Here is a 21,770-nt window from a genome sequence, read left to right on the forward strand (position 1 = left end):
ACTGGGTAATGTAGTCCGTTGTCTGGACAGAGGATGGCGGAGGTGGAGCAAGGGCCGGACTCCTCGTTTCCGTTAGTGCGAATCATGAGCACGGGGCGGGGCTTGAGGACTAGGCGCTCCAGCACGTCCTGCCCCGCCGGAAGTGAACGTTCGGGTTTGACTCCGGGCTCCGAGCTGGTGAGGCGCGCGCAAACACCGGCGCCGAGAGACGGTGGGGGCGGGTGGGGGACGACGCAGCTGGGGCCATTTGAGGACAGCCCCTGGGGCCTGAAGGGCGTTTATCAGGTGGTACAGAGGGCAACCCTTTGAGAATGTGGAAGGGGGCGACTACACCCTGTTTAGGGGAGCTTGGCGACCCGGAGTTACCAAGTGCGGGGTGGGGGAGGGTGAAATTATGGAAGGGTGTCTTTGGGGAGGTGGCGTGGCCTGCTATTAAGAATTTGCCGGAGCAAGGTGGGTGGGCCTCGGTTCGAGATAAGAGACGACTTAAAAGGTGGAGAGCCCAGAGAGGGTGGGGTGCTGGAAGCTTGGGAGCATTTAAATGTTTTGTGGACTTAGGAGACCACAGGTGAGTGGATAAGGGGCTGAAGGCGGACCTAACTTCATTCGACCCCAATTTTCCTGTCCCCCTATTCAGCCCTTGTCCGGATGGCAGCAGTAGTTCTAGGGGGAGACACCATGGGCCCTGAGCGAATCTTCCCCAATGAGACTGAGGAACTAGGGCAGCAACAGGGCCCCACAGAAGGCACTGGGGATTGGAGCAGTGAGGAACCTGAGGAAGAGCAGGAAGATACGGGGGTAGGCCCAGCTGGCTACTCTTACCAGCCCCTGAATCAAGATCCTGAACAAGAGGAGGTGGAGCTGGCACCAGTGGGGGATGGAGATGTAGTTGCTGATATCCAGGATCGGATCCAGGTATGGTGGGAGAGGCATTGTTCCTGAGCAGGTGAAGCTGGGGTCCCCAAAGGGCTGGCCCTAAATTGTGTTCTCTCTGACTCTGCAGGCGCTGGGGCTTCATTTGCCAGACCCACCATTAGAGAGTGAAGACGAAGATGAGGCGGGAGCTACAGCATTGAGCAACCACAGCTCTATTCCCATGGACCCAGGTTAAAAAATCATTCATTCTGGAATAATTATGGAAGAAAGAGACTGGTCAGAAATAGTAAAGTGGCAGAGGAACACCCTGTTCCTAAAAGTTTGTAATCTAAGATTTTGCAGGCTTCAGAATCTAGGTGAAATGCTGTTCTACTAGACTTGGAGGATGGACAGGCGTGCCTAGAAATAACCGGATGGATTTGGTGACCTTACTAGCCAAAGGGTTCTGGGTTAATTCAAGAAATAGAGAGGGGAGCCGGTCCCACTGTTCTCTTATGTCCTAACTGTTCCTCACTTGATTTCAGAACATGTAGAGCTGGTGAAAAGGACAATGGCTGGGGTAAGCCTGCCTGCACCAGGCGTTCCTGCCTGGGCTCGGGAGATATCAGACGCCCAGTGGGAAGATGTGGTACAGAAGGCACTCCAAGCCCGGCAGGGGACCCCAGCGTGGAAGTGACCACCCTGAGAGCTGCCTTATCTCCCAGCATTCCATGCCAGAACTAGCATAGAATTGAACATATCCCTGGTTGTAATGTCCATGTCATCCTCCCATCTCCCTTTCTACATCAAGGCAATTCAGACTTCTCAGAGACCCACTTTATTCAGTTCTGTACATATTGGGACATCTGCCCAAGCCCAACCCACCTTAGCATGTATCATTCTGTGAGCACAATAAAGCACCCTATGTACACAGCCAGAGCTGCACTGCCTGTGCCCCTGTAACCTGGGTCCAGCTGTCCTCAGCCCCTTGCTGCTCCAAGGTGTCTGAAAGGGACAAGGAGGGCCTGCCTAGCATCAACGCAGACAAGGAAATAAATAGGTGTTGGGGGAGCCATGCTTGGGGCACTGCTCCCTGCTTCCTCTAGCTTTGGGGACAGCAGTCAGTCCCAGGGTGGTCCCTTCCATGTCTGTAGTCCCAGGACTGCTGCTCACCAAAGGTGGGGCACAGGCAGGGTGTTCATTCACCCTCTCCTCTTGGTCCATCTGGGCCCTATGTTCATCACCTATTGTCCATAGCCTGTGTTCTTTTGACCTCCTACCTTGTCTTGGTCAGGCAAGGGGCAAGAGGAAATAATTCAACCCCGTGAGCCTGCACAGTGCTGGGGCTGGGGGCCTATTGTGCTGTTGGGGGTTGGCTCCCCTCCAGCTGCTGCTCACTCCAGGTGCCAATGGGGCTTGACTTAACTTTGGTGAAAATAATCTCCCACTGCTCCCTATATGCTTCTGCAAGGGAGGGAGAGAAGGAAAGACAGCTGGAGTTCAAAGGAAGATGAAGGGAAGGGGAGAGGAGTATATACGTATTCCTGTATGACTTTTCAGAGCAGCCTCAGATAGCTGTGGGGTTAGGAGCAGAGGGGACAGGCATCCATCCCCACGTTGTCTGAGCATGGAGATGCTCAGCCTGTCTGTACTAGCCACAGGGAGGCATGAACACATTTTGGGGAGAAGAGGAACCACTCTGGGTGTCCCTGCTTCAAGTGCCACATCCCCTCCCTAGAGTAGCTAGAGAGGCCCTGCTTTGCCCCAAGTCTGCCAGTGGGGAGCAGAGGGTGGAGGGTTGGGGCAGTGTCCCAGGACTGAGTGGGCTGTGGCCCTGTGGTGGGAAGGTGAGGGGGTCAGAGCGCCTCCTGGCTGGCAGTTAGGAACTCTTCCGCCCGCTTGTGGGCCTCCAGAGCCTTGATGGTATACACGTCCTGGGGCAGCTCCGACTTCCTCCGAAGCAGCACTTTCTCCTTCTTGATGTCCTTTAGCATCTATGTGTGAATATGGAGAAGGTGAGAAACAGGACCAATTCACAATAAATTCCACTGTTCCCTCCCCTTACTCCTCGGCTCTGTGGCTCCTGTCTCCTCTCCCTTCCAGCTTTTACTTCTGCACGTCCCCTGCTTTGTGCCCTCCCACCTGCACAGCCTCTGTCTCCACTGTCCGCTTCAGCAGCTGGATGTCCTCTGCTGTGGGGGTCTCTGTCTCCATCGAGTACACAGGAGGCAGCGGTGGGGGGGCTCGGAACATGGGATACTGAGAAGGAAAGGAGGCATGGGCAAGGCTGAAGGCCACTTCAGAAGTTCAAGGACCTATTTGCTTCATATTCTTCAAAAAACCATCCTCCAGCCCAAGGTGGGCACCTCAATTTAGGGCAGTGGCAGAAAAAACTCACCTGGGGATTAAGTCGGGCCAGCTCCTCAATCTTTTGCCACATCTCTTCTCTTTCCTTCATTCGGAACCGGCCCCTAAGAAAGCAGAGGTAGTTTGCGGTTGTTCTTGAGAAAGAAGCAAAGGAGGCTGGTGGGAGAACATGAAAGCCCACCGTAGAGACTCACTTCTGTTTCTCTGCCTTGTATTGTTGTGTGCAGTCGTCAAAGAGCTTCTGATTCATCTCCATAAACAACTTGAGCGCATTATAGATCAGTCCATGGATCGTCCTACCACCAGCAAGAAAGATGAGGTATAAGAGGCCAGGGCCTGCCCTTAGTGCCAGGACCCTAATTTGCTCTCTCCAAGGAGGTATTCTCATTTACTACTACCATTTCACAAACCTCTGTACAGTGTAAACTCATCTCTGGCCAAATAACATGACTTAAGATTGCCTCTCAGCATCTTCACAAATATTGGCCCATTTGTCCATCTTTCCCCCCAACCTTGTGCTCTAAGACCTACCTTCTTCCCACTACTTCCCATTTTCTAGCCCACACTAGGAGCCTCCCAACAGCATGGTGGACACATCTGCACCACAGTGCACTTGCTTTTAGCAAGAAAGCTTTTTTACAACACTGGGATTCAACACATACTGAAGAACACATGGGATTCTCACAGCAACAAATCACATCTCCAAAGCTAAGAGTATCTGACTGCAAGAGATGTGTTACAGGCCACTGGATCACTGCATCACAGAGATCTCTCACAGAGGTACCTTTCCTCCCCAATCAGTCCCTCAAGGTCCTAGCAATGCACTGGGCACCTGCCCCCTTGCTGAGTGACCAGATGAGACCATTGGCTCTTTAGTTCTTCCACACCCTCACAGCTTCCAAAACCAGAGCCCCACCACCCAGGCCAGGCCCGGCCCCCTACTTGTTCCAGTGGCTCTTGGAGTTCCTGTAGAGTGCAGGGAACATGATGGGGAGGACTCGGGCGGCGTTGTCACTTATCAGGCTCATGATGTACTCATTGTTCCAGTAATAGAGAGCACGCTCTGCCACCTGGTGAGGACAGGAGTAACTCAGTGGGAATATGGCTCCCCTTGCTGAAGACCCTCCTCAAGCTTCTCAGAGGCAGCGGCTGGGATATGCTGGGGCTGGGTCTCACCTGGAAATGGGGGCTGGAGACACACTTGGCAAGCTGACGGAAGAGTGGTTCCATCACTTTGCTGAACTCTGAAGGTTCAATGACATCCAGAATCTCCTCCAGCTCATTCAGGAACATCACTTCCTTGGGGCTGTGGGTCTTCGGCCAGAATTTGAGAAGTCCTACAATTACCTGTGAGAAGATGATGACATGAAGATAAAATTGTCACAAACCTGCCTGGTTCTCCAGGAAGTTTTCCTGCCCTCTCTCCCCAACCCTGGTGGGCACAGTGTGGGTGACTTCAGCTAGCTGCACGTGTTTCTCTGGCTTGGATTGTTTCCTAGGTGAATATAGGTTTTACTTCTCCTTCAGGGAGGAAACCACGTCATCTGCTGGGCCACATCCCTCCTGAGCACTGCTTATGGTGCTGCTCGATAGGTACAGACTGGCAAGTGCTGCTGACAGGAAGGAAGAGGCGGACCCTGCGGCCCAGAAGGGGAATTACCGGCTCAGTGAGGCTGCTCTCCTTCTCCAGGAATTGTACCACACAGTATGCCAGCTGCAAAAGGTTGCGGCAGAAAGGAGGTGAGGTGCAGGGCCCAAGTCTCAGGTCAGCAAGAGAAGCAAGACCCCAGACAGGAAGAGGAAGTGTAGAGAGGAATTCTCCCGCCTGCTCCCTCTGCACCCCCGACCCAGCTGGAATACCTCCCTCCCTCCCTCTGCTGCCAGTCAGGGATCACCAGGAGGAAGGCGGCTCACCTGAGGGTGGTAGACACTGAGGGACTTGACCTTGTGAAGGGGAAGGAGGACACGGATGAGGAACATCTTGTGCTCTTCCTTAAGGGGCAAGGCAAAACCGTTGATGATGCTAGGAGTTAAGAGAGGTTTGTTAGGACCAAAGAGCCAGGCCCAAGCTCAGTGCGCCAATACCCCTGACCTATTTCAGGCACATGTACCCCCACCCCACCTCTCACCTGCCCAGGATCTCTAGGAGCTCGGCAATCCCGTTGTGATGTTCTGTCTCATAGATGAACCTGAGGGAAGAAAAAGCTATCTTGACAACCCCTCACGTCCCTCAGTATTCTGCAGAGCTTCCCCCCGCATCCCTTCCCCCATGCCACTTTAACGGGGCCTTGCTTTGCTCCTAAGCCTGGCTCCTGGCCTCACCTGTAGAAGATGTGGTTGATCTGCCTACGGATATAAGCCCGGAGCCCCAAAAACTTGCCATAGATACGGTGCAAGATGGTCTTAAGGAAGTCCCGCTCTCGAGGGTCCTCACTGTCAAACAGGTCCAGGAGCTGCGAGTAGGCAGGAGAAAAGGTGGCAAGTGAGGCAGGAGCCAGGGAGGGCTCCCGATGTAGGAGCCTCACCAGGGGAAGCCCAGAGGTTCCCTGGAGGGGGGGGTGGGGACAAGTGTCTGGAAAGCAGGGTGCTTCTAGTATACTGTTTTTCCCAAGGTGAGGTAAGGGTATATATTTTTGCAACCTCACTGGGTAAAGGTAACCATGTTGCTTTTTATTTCCTTTGATTGTGCTGGAAGCTTCTCAAGAGCAGAGGAAGTTTGTTTGTATAGTCCCTTTGTGCCAGACAACATTCATTCAATGCATTCAATTATATGTACTGAATACATTCAATACACATGTACAATATACTCAGCAGAGAAAGAGCCCTGGGCCTGGAGTGAGGGTGGTAGGGCTAGAGTTCGTGGCCTGGAAGGAGGGAGGAAGAGGAACTTCAGGGACTCACAGCAAGGACAAACTTCTGGTCAATGTACTTCTTGGCTATGTTTGGCTGGAAATCCGGAGACTCAAGGAAACGTAAGAAAAACTCGTACACGAGCTGTGGGGGGAAGAAGCATCCATTCGGGTATTCCCCAAGGATCGGGCGATACCCCTGCTTTGGGTGTCAGGGTGGCTCATGTGCCGCAGCCAGGGCCAGCCCTCCTCCTTGCCCCGGTACCTGGAGATGAGGCCATGCAGCTTCCAGGGTGGGCTCGTCTTCCTCTGGGTCAAACTCAGCCCCAGTGGGATTTGAGGAAGGTGGCAGTGTCCGAAAGAGGTTCACTGAAAACTGAGGGAGCACCAGGTGAGAGCACCAGCCGGGCCTCTCCCGAGCCCCTGCCCCTGCCCACTCTCCCCTTGCCTTGTGCCCACCATGGTGACAGCCTCTGGGTAAATGGCCTCAGTGACAACATCGCGGCTATGGGTGATGTACTCCACCATTTCATTGAGTCCTGCCCGCTTCACCTCCTTGAATTTGAGGTCACTGAGTGGATCTGACACAAAGTCAAAGAGGACACAGCACTGGCGTAGTTTCTGGATAAACAGCTCCTCCCGCTCCTGGGTTGGAGAATCTGAGGGGTGGGCCACAGTCAGGTCTTCCTCCCTAGTACCTCACTGCCACCCCCCAGTCGTTCATGGGCTTCCCCCACCCATCCTGCCACCCCCAGTCCTACATTCCCCCAAAACTCACTGCACCAACGCCCAGTGCCCCTAGGCCTGGTGTGCCTCCCCCTTAAGGCACCAAGTACCTTTCAGTGCTGGAAGCTTCTGTAGCTCCCGGTTCTTGCTGAGGTTGAAGCGGGAGGAGCTCTGCCGTCGCTCCTTCTTGACAATCTGGGGGCCCCCTGAATACTTGATTTTGCTGAGCTGGGTGGGGGGCGGCGTGCTGTTGCTGGGACGCTTGTTGGATGGTGGTGGTTGAGGCTGGGGCTGGGGCTGAGGCTGCGACTGGGGCTGGGGCTGGGCCTAGTCAAACAAGCAATTCAGTGAAGTCCACTCCCCAAGATATGCCTCCCACACCAGGCCTAGGCCACCCCCACCCCACGTCCATTTATGCCCAGACAGGCCTGGACAGTAAGCAGCTGTCTCCTGCCCCGAAGGAGCTAAGGGCAGGGTCAGACATCACTAAGGGTTATCCCTGGAAGGGAGTGGTCAACAGTTGTGTCTCCCAAAATGATGCTCACTGGTTAAGAACTTTCAAAATATTCATTCTAGTTCACAAACAGGCAAAACTAACTGATGGACTGATGATGACAGAAGTCAGCAAAGTGGCTATCTTGCTGGGGCAGGGGTTGGGGGGTGCAGGAATTGACTGAGAAGGGGCATGCAGAAATTGAGTAATGGAAACACTGTATCTTGACTGGATCTCCAAGGTGGTTCATAGTGTAAACAAACATAAAAATTCACTGAGCTGTACTCTAAGATACTCATATTTTACCACTTTACTGAATGTGTGACATTCTTCAGTTAAAAGAAATTCATTCCCTTATCTCTGGAATTTACTCAATACATAGCTTAAGAAAAATCCTAAATATAAAAAAAAGGCTCTGTGTGCACTTTTTACAGCCTTATTTATAACAGCAAATAATAAATGGAAAATCATGGAGTTAAAATTATGTTTATGAAAACTATGTACAAAATGTAATCAGACATGGCTCAGCTGTGAAAAATATTTACACAAAGTAATTTACCCAAAATTGGTATTAAATACTTTTGGAGGAGGGAAATGTCTGTATGGAGATACAAGATACTGAGGCCTTAATTTTCCACAGTAGGAAGTCAGTAGATATTACCTAAAGCTTAAAAACTAAATGAAAAAAAGGCAGTAAAACAATCTTATTTTGGAAGTATAGACGTCACTCTCTAAGGAAGGAGGGGCGGATGCCAGAGAGCAACAGAAGAGGGGATGGGGCATGAGCTGGGCTTCTCATCACAAGCCCAAGTGTGCTGTATGACTTTCTGAACAATTTACCATGGTGTCATGTTGATAGAAATTTAAAACAAAAAGCCTAAAACTAATGACAGAAAATTGCTTCCCATGCTAAGTTAAATAAGGATAATACAAAACTATACATGCAAAACGAGCTCACCCACATTTCAACACATGCACAGAATCCAAAACCCAGATCAGAAAAGAGCAACTCCACCATTGAGCTCATGACCATCTCCCACAGTAGCAGAATAATAGGAGACTTTTTCTATTTTTCTAAATTTTCTGTAAGTTGACACTTGCTTTTATAGTGGGAGAAATACTGCTAACTTTTTTAAGCTATCTCTTTACTTCCTCCCAGACATGGATGTCAGTGCCCCATAAAGCCCATTTCCAGAAGCCTATACACAGGCGTTTGCAGGGCTACCCCCCCACAGGTGCTGCTCAGGTAACTGCTTGTTAGGAATGGAAGAGACCGAGCCACAGGCCAGCCCTTGCCCCCAGTCAGAGACTGCCATAGGGTGAGAGTGCTGAGGACATGTCCAGCTGGGCACCCACACCACAGAAAAAGCTAACCTGCCCTCCTACTCACCATCCCCACCTCTCCAGCACCCCCACCACACTCTTAACCCTTATCACTACAATGGGTGGATCTGAGATCCTCCTGGATAGGGGGTAGGAGGAAGACAGAAATGTTATCCTTTGTATGCTCTCAATTTTTAATAGAAACAATTATGTCAAGCTTGTGCCCTATCTGGGGATCGGAGGAGAGGAGGGAAACGCTGGACCAGCCTTGGGCAGGCCTGTGGGTCCATGTAGTTCATTACGGCTCTGGCCATCTGGCCCTCTCCTCCGCATGAAATGACAGCCCCAGACACCAATCTGACCAGGGGAATGCCACGAAGTGGGACAAGAGCAGCCATCACACACCTCTCCTGCCATGACCAGCACTGAGCCAGTGTGGTTTTAGTTAGACAGGGCAGGCACCTGGAGTCTGGAGTTTCTCTTCCTGCATATGGTAGATGGATCGCACCTTGGTTGGGGACAGGGAGAGAGGCAGAAGGTTGGGGGCCAGAGCTTGGTGTGCATCAGATCCTCCCCTGCTTCAGGCCTTATCTGTAGAGTTTAGTGGTGAAGAACACAGACTGGAGGCAGACTGCCTGGGTCTGACTCCTAGCTGTCACTTACTAGCTGAGTAAACTCCAGAAAGCCATAGTCTCTCTTGCCTCAGTTTCCTCATCTGTACAAAGGGGATGACAACAGTACCCTACCTCATAGGGTTATAATAAGGATTTAAGTGAACAGTATATGGCACAGAAGACTGTTTTATAAGCAATGTCTTCTATTATCATCATTATTAATAATTACTTTCCATCCCTGGGTTTTAGGAATGCATCTGTTCAGGAATCCCTGGAAATTCCTGAAACTAGCCCACCTTAAATATTCCTCCGAGTCCATTATCCTCCTTGTTTTAAAATGGGGGAGCTCAAGTACTCATTGAATCTTTCAAGACCCAGCTTAAGTCCTACCCTCTTCCAAAATGCCTTCTTAGATCATTCCAACCCTCAGGTGTCTACACCCCGCCCCCAACCACCTGGCGCTATTTGTCTGTTCCAGTGGCTCTGGGATCACCTCCAGTGACACCTCTTGCTTGGCCTGTTCACGTGTCCAACTAGACAGACAGCAAGCACCTTGAAAGCCAGGCTCCTGCTTTGCCCCCCTTCATGGTCCCTCAGCACCGACACCTAACAGGCATTTAACAAGTGGTTGGTTGGTTGCCCGCGTCAAGCCCAGCCCCTTCCTGTCCCAATCCGGGAACCCTCATAACGGAGCCCTGTGCAGTGTCGGGAGCAGAGTGGGAAGGAGACAGATGAGCGATGCCAGAGTGAGGGGCTCCGTGGCAGCTTAGGAAGAACACATCTCTCCCGTCCTCCCAGGTAAGACACACAACACACCCTGCACCCCAGACTTGAGGCGACATCCAGAGAAAGGAGGCATTTTTCCCACAAAGGGAGATGCAAGGCCTCAATTTCCTCTGCTAACAGGAGGAGGCTGAACTAGACCAGTGGTTTCCCAACCATTCTCCAAGTAGGATGTCAAGAGAACAGAGGGCTGCATAACTAAAAATCAAGTTTAAAAAACCACCGACAAGAAGTTATGTCAAAGAAATAATCAATCTTCCCATGTTTTCTTCGGTCTGTTACTTCTATAGCTTTTCTTCCCTCCTAATTACAGCCCTTTAGTAGAATTCGTGCCTCATTTTGAAAATTACCGAGTATCATAATTCTTCCAAGTGGTAAAGATACCTCAAGACAAATGCTGGGCATAGAAGCCACGGGGCATAAATCTGCAAAGAAGTAAAAAGCTAACCTTTTCAAAGAATATTGCTTGTCTTACTCACCAACTTTACATTTCCCTGTATGGCCCCGGAAGATGGCTGGTTAGCCAGAGACGGGTAAAATTCCTCAAGGGAGGAACAACCTAAGACAGGCACAGTTGCAGGGGGGCCATCAGGTGAGAAACTGGGGATCAACAGAGGTGAGGCTTAGAACCTCATCCCCCGTTTTGAGAGAAATCTTCTGCATCCGTGGATGTTTTATTGCCCTTGTCTAGCTTGGATTAATACTTAGTCTATAGGCACAGACCTGATCATCTACACTTGCCCTTACAGCACTAAATTATGTTTTCTACCTTTATCTTGCATCTACCTACCACTTCAGCATTTTATTTTAAAAAATAAAATAAATAAAAAAATAAGGGAGAAATGTGAGTTTCACATATAAATCAAGTATAAAAATCAAATGAATAATCATATCTGACTTGACTGTTTATAGTTCATGATGCGTGATCAAAACCAAAAGCTTCTGTGATATGACTGCCCTTGCACTGTTCACCATGTAAGAACTTATTCACTATGTAAGAACTTGTTCACCATGTAAGAACTTGTTCGTTATGCTTCAGAAGATTGGAGACTGTTGAGAATTAGGCTTGGGGTTTATTAATGATTGTGCATTGAGTCCCCTGTACAGAATTTTATTGTTGTTAACAACCATTTGATCAATAAATATGAGAGATGCCCTCTCAAAAAAAAAAAAAATTAGATATATCCTCACCATATGACTAGAAATATGTCCACAAATATCCTGGCAGTTTTATCCATAATAGCCAAAAGCTGGAAACAACTCAAATGTTCATCACTGGGTGAACTGATAAACAAATGGTGGCATAGCTATACCATGCAGTACTATTACAGCAATTTTACTAGTACTTATGACAACATAGATGAACCTCAAATGCATTATGCTGCTGACATAATCCAGATTTAAAAACCTACATACTGTATGATCCCATTCATATGAAATTATAGAAAAGTCACAATTTTAACGAAGGAAAACAGATCCGTGATTGCCAGAGGTCTGGGTGGGGAAGGAGGAGTGAATACAGAGGCGAACAGGAGGATTTTGGGGGTGAGTAAAATGTCGGTATCTTGGTGGTGATGGTGTTACATGACTGTATATATACATTTGTCAAAACTCATTTAACTACAAAATTTAAATGGGTGTATTTCATACTTTATAAATTACATCTCAATAAAGCTGACTTAAAAATTAAAAAAAACAAACAAACAAACAAAAAAACCACCGACAAGTTGATGCCTAAGTAAGTTCCTTTCCCCACTAGGACTGCATTTCTGAAGGCTGGGTGGTGGGAGAGTGTTCCTGAGCAGGCTCAGCCTGCTCGCCTCCACCCCACTGGGCCACCCTGGTTTTACACGGACCTCTGGTTGCCAGACCGCAGACGCAAGAAGCCTCTGAGAGGCAGCTGATCCAGCCGGCAAAGCCCCGTGCCCAGCACTGGGAGACACCCCCTGCTCGGGCCACCCTCCACAGGAAACATGCTTGTCAGCAGGGAGGCAGGGGGATGCCAGCCACTCACTGCATGGTCAACCCTTTTCCCTAAAAGCTCCAGCTCTTAACTTCGCTATGGACCTGGGGCTGGAGGCAGGGGGGCAGGCGAGTCCCCTGGAGAACCTTCCGTGACCCTCAGGGCATGGGTGCACACTGACCATGGCGGCCCGGCCGACCTGCCCTCCAACTTCTAAGGCTCTGCAGTGGCACCTCCTGTGCCTGAAGCACCTTCTCCTCCCACTGCTAACAGGATCCAAACCCCAAGACTTTACCTAGGCTCAGGTCTTGAGCGATCAGGTGGCACCTTGAATTGCCGGGCCACACTCACACTGCAACTACAATGCCCCTCTCAGCTGACTGTGGTCCAGCACAGTCCCAGTGCAGCCCCCCACCATCAGTAATTAACAAATATTTAAATGTGAAGCAGGAGACAGAAATACATACTAAGCACTGTATAGAAGTTATTGTAAGAGAAAAATGAAAGATAAAACAATGGAAAATGCAACAATGAATGCACAGCTTTTGCATATTGACTTGACTAGCCAAATAGAGATCGTTTTACTTTAAAACTCCCCAAATCACAGAGGCAGTCTCTTCTATGCTGACATCTAGAGCTCTGTCAAGCTGTGTTGAATTCTCTCCCCCTTCCTTCATTCCATAAACATCATGCTAAGCCTTACATATTAAAAGGTGAGCAAGACTCGGCCCTTGCCCTCAAAGAGCTCAGTCCAGTGGGCGAGACAGACACTCAAGCAGCCATTAGGACAAGTGACATGCCAAAACTGAGTGCCACCAAGATATGGGAACACAAACTCTACCTGAAGAATCAGGGAAGACATTCTGAAAGAGGTGACTTTCAATTTGGCTCTTAAAGGAAAAACATGAGTTTAGTAGACAGAAGAAAAATAAAGCAGTCCAGGCCAGTGGAATCGTATCCAGAAGCGCCCTGAGTCATAAAAGGGCTCGTTGTAGCCAAAGATAGAAGTCCAGTGAGGCAAGAAACCAGACGGCATGCGGGCTGGGCTGGAAGAATGGGTGGGGCTGGCTCAGAAGAGCCCATTTTAACTTGTAAGCAGTGAGATGCCAACAAAGGACTGATAAGACCAAAAATGTTTCAGGGTAACAACTCTGGCTACAGGGAGGACAGGCTGAAGCGGGGGAAACCAGAATAATATCTTCCTCCCTCTCTCCCCACTCCCAAAATGCAGGGCAGGACACACAGCACACAGAAGAGTCCCCAGCAATGAACGGCTTTCTTCAAAGACAGACCAGGAGAGCCCCTCGTCTGCAAGCACCAGGTCACCGTGAGTCTGACATTGCCTCTCCAGGCAACTTTCCTTCTCAGATGCTCTTCTAGCAACTCAGAGCCAGTGTATCATGTCATTAAGAACACAGGAGAACTGGCTCTGAAGCCACACAGACCTGGGTTGAATTCCAGCTCTGTTTACTCACTGACTAAAAGTTATTTAACACTGCTATTTAACATTCTGTAAAATGGGGATGACAATAACAGAATGACCTCAAGGGAGTGTTGTGAAGATTAAATGTGATTAAAAAACTAAATGCACACAAAGTTCTAAGCACAGTGCCTGGGACAGAGTGTACTGGGTTGACCAGTGTCCCCTCAAAATTCACATCAACCCAATACATGTGAACATGACCTTATTTGGAAATAACTCTTTGCAGATGTGTTCAAAATAGGTGGGCCCTACATCCAATATGACTGGTATCCTTGTAAGAGGGAAATTTGGACACAGGGACATAGAGACACACAGTAAGAATGCCACGTGAAGACAGAGGTAGAGACAGGAGTGATGCATCTGTAAGTCAGGGAACACCCATGATGGTTGGAAGCCACCAGTAGAGAGGCATGGAATGGATTTTCCCCTAGAATGTGAGAGGCCGTGGCCAGCTGATGTTTTTTTTCTTTCTCCCAGCTGATGCCTTCGTTCAGACTACTGGCCCCCAGACCTATGAGAGACTAAATTTCTGTTATTTTAAGCCACCCAGTAATTTGTTATAGCAGCCCAAGGAAACTAATAAACAAGTAACTGCACAATAAATGTTGGCTGCTCTAATTATTAGAATGTATTGGAAAGGGTCTGGCAAGTGCATGACATAAGTAAATTTGGCTGGAAAACCCCCAAATTCTAGAATAGAAAAAGAACTGCACCCAACAGCTTTTGATGCCCTGGGCCTCACAGCCTGATTCCCAACTTTTCCACCATCCCTCTGCCTGTGGCCACACGGGTACCTTCCTAGAAAATCATGGAGCAGAATTCCTGCAGATGCCTCATACAGGTGAGCCCTGAGCAACATTTCACCAAACAGAGCCCAAGGTGAACTCACAACTCTCCTTTTCTAAAGGGCTTGATATCGACTCACTGCCTTTAACAGATTTGTCCAGAAAGGCAATGAGGAAATCCTAGCAGTTGGTCTCAGCATATTTCTTAACTTGTTTGAAGCTTTGTTTTCTCACATATGAGAAGTGAGACTCTAAGGTTCCTCCCAGAACTTATCTGAAGTTGACTGGTTTGCTCATTCACTTACTAATGCATTCAAATACTAGCACCTCTGGTGTGACAGGTCCTTCAAAGGGGAGCCTCACGGAACCTGTGTGCTAACACAGCGGACAAGTGATCACAATGAATTCACGCGGAATTGTTTAACTGCAGTTAAGTGCTGCCGGGCAGCGGTACTGGGTGCCAGAATAGCAAAGAGCAGGAGCCCTGACCAGGTATGTCCTGGGGATGTGGGTGGGTGGTCAAGGAAGGCTGTTTTCAGAGCATGACATCCAATCTATCTAGTGACTAACAAGTAGGAGTTAGTTCGACAAAAGGTGAGAGCAGCCTTGTAACTATTCCTTTCTGTCCCTTTAAGTCCTGTTCCTTGCTGCTTTGAATGTCAGGTGCCAGCTCCCAACTATCTTCCCTGTGGGTTCCACAGATGTCATCACTCCTGAAGGGGATGGAGCCCAGAGGCAGTGCTGCTCAGAAGCAGTTACCGAAGCTTTACTAAGAACCAAGTGCACAGCACACGGTGTGGGGAAGAAGCGTCGCCGAGCGATGCCCAGCTCCTTCCCCAGAGTTGTCTGGTGGGGAGAAACACACACTGAACAGTTAACACCACTAGGTGATAAGGACCGTCCGAGAGGCAAGTGCCGACTATCCTGTACATGGAGGGGAAGGAGGGATTTATCTTTTGTGGCCCTCAACTTCCATCCTGTAAAATGGGGAAACCTACCCTGCTTCTCCCCAGCTACTCAAGGGAGGCCTCAAACAGTGGTCACAGGTGTGAAAAGTGCCTGGATCTCTTTAGAGGTAGTTGGGACCAGAAGGACCTAGAAAAATCTACATGCAGAGTTAATCCTACATACTTGTTAACTGATTTCTCCCTCTCCCAAACCCCCAAGACCTGCCCATAATTAGAGCGCTGTCTCCTGTTCTCCTCCATCCCCAGGAGTAGGCTACAACAGGAGGGAGGAGGCAGAGACAGCAAGGATCACCAGCTTCCGGGTTATACAGGGGCTTGCTCAACATGTTCACAGGGTCGCTCCCAAACTTCCACAGACATATTCGGGACTTAAGTCCCTCCACCCTCCAGTGCTCTCTCTGCTTGCCATTTATTGCTTTACAGCCCTAGAGAGCCAAGCTGCACTGACCTCTGCTCACGACTGTCCTTCAGCAGCTCCCATTTGATCAGGACCAAGGGCAGTGGGCCAGGCCTGCCTGATGCAGGGACACCAGCCACACCCTACCCCCTGCCCTACCCATGCTGAAACCACCCACCACCCTACTGAGAAGAACCCTTCTCCCCAAGACCCAGGACCCCTAGCTTTCTGCCCTAAAGGAAAACACTCAAAGTCAGCAGAGAAATGACCTTACAGGAGTTGCTGGGGAGCTTATTTGGTCTATACCAGCCAAAGGGAAGTCTGCCTGAGGGCAGTCCGGGGGGCTGTCCAGGTTCCTCCCAGGCTGTGGAAGCCTCTTTCCCTTCTGCCCTGAGAGCTTCCGACCTGCTGGGATCCCTCACCCCACTAGCTATCAAGCAGCTAGAGCTGGTGCCTGCACATAACTAGGGCTATGCCCCTGTCCTTACCTCCTCTGTACTCTCGCCTCCACCATCCTTGCCCGAGCTGCTAGGCTTGGCCATGCCTTTGGCAAGCTTGGGGGGCTCCTGCAGGCAGAAGATGGAGGTAGAGTTAGCAGATGCCATGAAGAGATCTTGTCTAGGCCCCTTAGGTCTTTGCTGCTGTAATTATCAAAGGCCCCTTAGGTCCCTTGACTGCTGAATCAATCAGTCAGTCAGTCAGAACCACAAAGCACCTACCATGTACCTAGCCCAGGGGGAGAGGGGTTGGGGTACAACGAAGTGGGCTTTAGTCCCTCCAAGGAGTTTAGAATCTGGTATTGGGTTTAGATATCACCAACACAATAATTAAGCATGATAATGCTCTATTATGTCACAAGGCCAGTGTGTGAGTTAAGAGTCTGGGAGGGTGTCTACCAAGGAACGACCAAGAAAGGAGTCTTACGGAAAAATCAAATACAAAAAAAGGCATTTTTTGTATGTTGCAAACAGGACCCAAACTAGAAGGTGCTACTGGCATAATCAGTGGGGCCCAGAGATGGTTACAGGTATAGGAACTGTCCCAAGAACGCCTTGTGGGACAAGGACAGGGACAGGACAGGTAAGGCCCCAAACAGCTACGAAGAGAGAACACCAGTCTGAAGTCTCCCTCAGGAACCTGGCCACTGGCTCAGAGCCCTGGCCTGCCCAGCAGCTCTTCCTATGCTTTGAGCCAAAAAAAGCAACTGCACAGGGACAGGATGGGGAAAATGTGAAAACGACTTGGGGATTTAGATCTAACAGCAAACTCAACACAAATCATCCATGTGCTGTAGTTGCCACAGCAGCTCACGTGACCTTCTGTCCAGTTAACAGACCTGCGTGGAGCGCTAGGCACTGGGGAACAGACGCACCCCTGTCCCTGGCACTGATGAGGCCATTCTGGAGGATCTGCTTCAGGTGTGAGCATCAGACTTTTGGAGGAACAAAGACAAATCCTAGGTTTTCTTTGGGAGCAATGTAATTCATACTGGGATTCAAAAGCATGTCCTGAGAGCAACAGCTGCAGAACCCGGATGGCTAACAAAGGAAGGGAGGAGTCCTGGCAGTGGGGGAGTGAGAGGGATCCTTACAAATAAATGAAGGGCTGCCATGTGGACTAAAGACACAAGTTGTTCTATGTGGATCCAGAGGCCCAAAAGCCATGAGCTGAAGTGGCAAGAAGACAGGCTGAGGCTCCAAACAAGGAAGAATTTTCTCCTGGACCAGGTGCACAGAAACCAGGTGCCTAGTGAGGCTGCAAGCTCCCCAACCCTGAGTGTCCAAGCACGGGTGCCTCCGTGCCTCCTCTAAGGCATGTTGCAGAAGGGATTCAAGCTTTAAAGGACAACTGGATTGGAGGACCTTGGAAATCACTTCCAGCTCTGACATTCTGCCACTCAATAGCACCTGAGCCCCTTCAGTGAGAAGTGTTAAATCAAGTAATTTGTGCCTATGGGGGCAAAAGGATTTCAGGAAGAAGAGAGCTCTGCGTGAGATGCAGCGGGGGAGGCTTTCTGGGGGTGGGAAGGAAGAAAGCCATTCCCAGGTGCCAGCAGCTCCAGGCAGGTGCACCAGGGAAAGGAGCTCCTTCTTTGGCTGAGCACTCCTCCACGGCCAACTGACCAAGCTGGGCACACTGCCCCCTCGCCAAGGGGCCATGGAGTGGCTCAGGGCTGGGGTGGAGACAAAAGGGATGAGGGGGATACAGGCAGGCATCACTGAGAGACTGCACACACCCAGACATGGGCCTCTCGGACAAGGCTGACCATCTTCGTGCATGTCTCATCTCTCTACTTGATCACAAGCTCCTTGTTCTTTTTTGTATCCCTTCAACCACCCTCCAGCGCTCAGACATCTCTCTCAGGGAATGTGCCTAAGAGGGATCCCAGCTGCCTGGCTGTGCGAGTGTGTGTGGGTGTAGGGGAACCAGGCCCACCACCCCAGTTCCCTGGGCCCTGCAGAAGACGTGACCTGCACACACCACAGTGGAGCCCTGCCTGGCACTGTGATTCAGAGCCAGCCCTGTGTGCCAGGTCCGACTCTTACTAACTACACAATCACAGGCAAGTTAACTAGCCTCTCTGAGCCTCAGTTTCCTCATCTATGAAGTGATGACAACCACAGTACCTAATTCCCTATAGCACAGTGTCTGGCACATGAAAACCCTAAGGTTAGTCAATTTTATTACTACTATTATGAACAAAAAGCATGTGGGAGGAGCAGGGGCCCCTCACTGAAGTCCCTGAAAGAGACGTTTCATATCAAAACAAGAGGGAGAGGAGAAAAGCAAATCCCCGTAAGGAACTTGCCTCAGAATCCATCTACCGAGCGCCCACTGAATGCCGGAGATGCCACGGAGCTCAGTTATCTCAAGGAGGAAGACAAGTCCTGTCCACAATTAATCCCAATCCAAGGGAACACAGGAGGCCCATAAGTGACCTACCAAGTGTTCTGCAAATCCAGGGGAGGAGTGGGAGCTCACTCCCAACTGAGGGTCAGGGAAGGCTTCAGGGAGGAAGCTGTGAAGGATGGTCAGGACTGGGACGAGCAGAGGTGGAGAAAGGGGAGAGGTGGTAGATGAACAATGACTCTACCCACCCCTCCCCTCTGCCCCCAGCCCATCCATGCAAACCTCCCTCAGTCAGACTGTCACCTCCCTCCCCCTCAGGATTTGTCCACCATTGAGGAAGGCCACATGCAATTGGAAATCAAAAGCAGAAAGTTAAATATTAAAGGGGATCAAGGGAGGCCTGGCCCAATGTACCCCAATCCTACCAACACTCTTTCCCAACCAAATACTTACATCTCTGGTCCTACCAAGTCTAGTTAATTTTTCTTCTTCTCAATCATCTAGTAGAGAAAGGCTTTTTGTGGATGGGATGGTATCTGCTCCATCAGACTGAAAACTACAGATGGGTGGGGAACCTCACTTGCTGCTTCTGAATTCCATGCCCCTCCTCATGCCTGAAAGGAACCCCTCAGCCCCTGAGATGATTGACTTGTGTGTGCATCATGTACAGCTAAGCTGCCCAAAATACCTAAGCATGTCCACCCTCTAAGGACACAGGGCATCTGTGGGGCACACAGACCCACTCAGCTCAGCACCCCAGGAGGCTGAACGCCTAGCACACCAACATCGACCCTACACTCAGGACCTTGGGCCTTGGCAGTTATGGGGACAACCCAGAATCAGGAGTGGCTGGCAAATCTCCAAAAGCCACAGGATAAAGAATTTAATTGATAAAGTCAGAGTTGGCAGCCCAGCACGCCAGCCAATCAGAGGGCAAATGAAAGCAAGACACCTTTTGGAGTCATAAAGCGGGTGAGCAGAACACCGGGCCAGAGCCAGCCCCCACCACAAGGGGCCAGCCTCTGGAGAGGAGAAGCTGGGGGAGGCTGGAACTGGTATCCTAGCATCCTCTTGTAAGTCTGTACCTCAAAGGAACCACACCTCTGAGTCAGACCTCAGCAACAGCAGGAAATAGAAGGTAGAGAAAGGCAGAGATGAAGAACAGGAGAAAGTGGTATGGAGGTAGAAGAGGAATGTGAAAGAAGGCAGCATCAAGAAACAGCCTGTATCTGAACACCAGGACAAAGGCAAGGGTGCCCAGCAGTGGCTGGCTTGTGGGGGAAGAGGGAAAATTAATCTGATAGTGAGGACGGATTCCCATTTGAAGACAGTGTGGCCCAGGAAAGATGGAAATCCAGCACTGGTGCAAAAGGGAAAATGCAAAGGTTATCCTAGGATTAGGAGCAAGGGGAAGAGCCTGCTCAGATTAGGAAAGGTGGTTGGTTTAAGATGAACCTGGGAGTCGACTGACGGGGGAAAAGGGGGGACTTTACAGAGGAAGCCTTTAAATCAGGAGAACCAATATTGCAGCTGGGCCTCCAGCAGGTTGTGTGACCTTGGCCAAGTCCCTTCCCCTGTTGGGGCCTCAGTCTCCTCATCTGTATCACTAGAAATTACACTAATTATGCTCTGAGATCCCCTCCAGCACTGACGTTCTGAGGTTCCATCAAGAGACGGACGGGCTAAGTCCTGGCTTACAAGTTTATGTGTGGAGGAAGAACTAGAAGGAGGGGCCTAGGCCAGATTTGGTGGAGGAGAAAGCAGAGCTGTTCTAGGTCAAGGAGCTTGGCAAGGAGGGAGAAGGGGTAGTAGGGGACAGTGGAGAAAGCGGCCCAGGCCCAAGCCCAGGCGGGGAGGGAAGGGGCTGCGTGGGGGCGGGGAGCTCTGGAGGAAGGTGCTGCCTGAGATGAGGGGCTGTCCCAAACGGGCAAACGAGCGGGGGATGGGGGGTGGAAGCAGGGGAGTGGGCCAAATCTAGAGCGAGGAGGACACCCCGGGCTGGGAGTAGGTAGGGGGAAGAAGGGAGGGAGGTGTACATAGGGGAACTCCACCCCCGGAAAGGTGAGGGAGCTTTCCCAGCAGCCCCGCAGGCTAGGGGTGCGACCAGCAGCGGGGGCGGAGGGCTGGCCCCAGGAGCCGCGCGGGGGCCAGACGGGAGGGTCAATCTGGGGCTGTCCCGGGCCTCGCTCAGGCCCCTCCCAGAGATCCGCTCAGGCCCCAAAGCGAAGGCGCATGGAAAACGGCCTCGCTCACCTTCTCCTTCTTCAGTTTATAGGGCATCTCCGCCCGTCCGGACCCGGCCCGGCTCCTGCGGCCCCGCTCCGGCTCCGGCTTTGCTCGGCCGCACTCGGCCCGCTCGGCGTCTTTTCGCCACCGCCTGCGCGCTGCGCCCGGGTCTAGCGGTGTCTGCGCCTCCAATTGGCCCGAACTCTTACAAACCTGCCTGACAACCGGGCGCCGCCTCCTCGGATTGGTCATTGGAGCCAAGCCGCTTCCCTTTTTTCTTATTGGAAAAGAAGAGTACAAACCGCCAGGGTTCGCCTCCCAGAATTGGCTGGAACTGGAGGTTCCTCCCTCAAGTGGGTGGAGCTTAGCAAAGGAGGCGGAGGTAAAGGGAAGCCTAAGCTTCGCACGGAGTGCGGCACTCCAGCGTCTGGTGTGCGTCGTCTTCGGCCATTCTTCGCAGCCCATTCCCTTCTCAAGTGGCTTTCCTCTTCTCCACTCTGGTACTCCGCCCAGTCCCAACTGAAGGAAAAAAGCCCTAAAATGAAGGGTACCATTCTTCATCAGGATAACGGAACACTAATTTCATAAACAAAACTGATGGAGAGAGCTCCTAAGAGACCTAGAGGGCATCCGAGTCCTAGACAGGGCTTTTAAGAGGATTGAAGCCTCGCAACCAGGACTTGGGTGAGATGAGATGAGAATCCTCGGCTTGTCGCAACTTTGGAAAGAGGGTCCCCGTTCCCACTACAAGTGACCTGGGATTGGGGAACCAGTTAAACTGGAGCACTTGTGAATGCAGTGGAAAAGCCACCTCATTGTTGAGTGTCTAGGGAAACACATTCCACATTCCCCGCCTTGTCCAAGCCAGTGTCCTAATAGATAAAATCAGTTCCTGCCCTCAACCGTTTGCAGGCTGGTGAAATTCAGACATGTACAAACAGATTATTAAGATACAATGTAGTGGGTTTGGGGGGGGACTTGGTGAGGGGGGAGCCTGGTAAACATAGCGTTCTTCATGTAATTGTAGATGATAGCAAAAAATTAAAAAAATAATAAAAATAAAAAGATACAATGTAATAAATTACATA

The 21,770-nt window shown here is 50.6% G+C and overlaps 2 protein-coding genes across 4 annotated transcripts; one reads left to right on the forward strand and one right to left on the reverse strand.

Moving 5' to 3' along the window:
* Positions 1–22: 22 nt before the first annotated feature.
* MEA1 (male-enhanced antigen 1) lies at positions 23–1,788 on the forward strand. 2 transcript variants are annotated; one of them, XM_036907282.2, is made up of 4 exons: positions 23–177; positions 638–915; positions 1,004–1,106; positions 1,401–1,788. In XM_036907282.2, the coding sequence occupies exons 2-4, from the start codon at positions 649–651 to the stop codon at positions 1,550–1,552; spliced, it is 522 nt and encodes a 173-aa protein (XP_036763177.1). In that variant the 5' UTR covers positions 23–177; positions 638–648; the 3' UTR covers positions 1,553–1,788. The 2 variants fall into 2 exon arrangements, with proteins under 2 accessions (XP_036763177.1, XP_036763178.1); XM_036907283.2 differs by lacking the exon at positions 23–177 and adding an exon at positions 182–285.
* Positions 1,678–20,867, reverse strand: PPP2R5D (protein phosphatase 2 regulatory subunit B'delta). 2 transcript variants are annotated; one of them, XM_036907254.2, is made up of 16 exons: positions 20,710–20,867; positions 16,095–16,172; positions 6,908–7,124; positions 6,531–6,730; positions 6,337–6,447; positions 6,124–6,216; positions 5,545–5,675; positions 5,352–5,411; positions 5,137–5,245; positions 4,883–4,936; positions 4,399–4,569; positions 4,165–4,292; positions 3,417–3,518; positions 3,254–3,326; positions 2,998–3,114; positions 1,678–2,849 (listed from the first exon to the last, which is right to left on the reverse strand). In XM_036907254.2, the coding sequence occupies exons 1-16, from the start codon at positions 20,734–20,736 to the stop codon at positions 2,712–2,714; spliced, it is 1,809 nt and encodes a 602-aa protein (XP_036763149.2). In that variant the 5' UTR covers positions 20,737–20,867; the 3' UTR covers positions 1,678–2,711. The 2 variants fall into 2 exon arrangements, with proteins under 2 accessions (XP_036763149.2, XP_036763150.2); XM_036907255.2 differs by lacking the exon at positions 4,883–4,936.
* Positions 20,868–21,770: the final 903 nt, after the last annotated feature.

This window comes from Manis pentadactyla, chromosome 16 (genome assembly GCF_030020395.1).
Source record: "Manis pentadactyla isolate mManPen7 chromosome 16, mManPen7.hap1, whole genome shotgun sequence".
Taxonomy (NCBI): Eukaryota; Metazoa; Chordata; class Mammalia; order Pholidota; family Manidae; genus Manis; species Manis pentadactyla.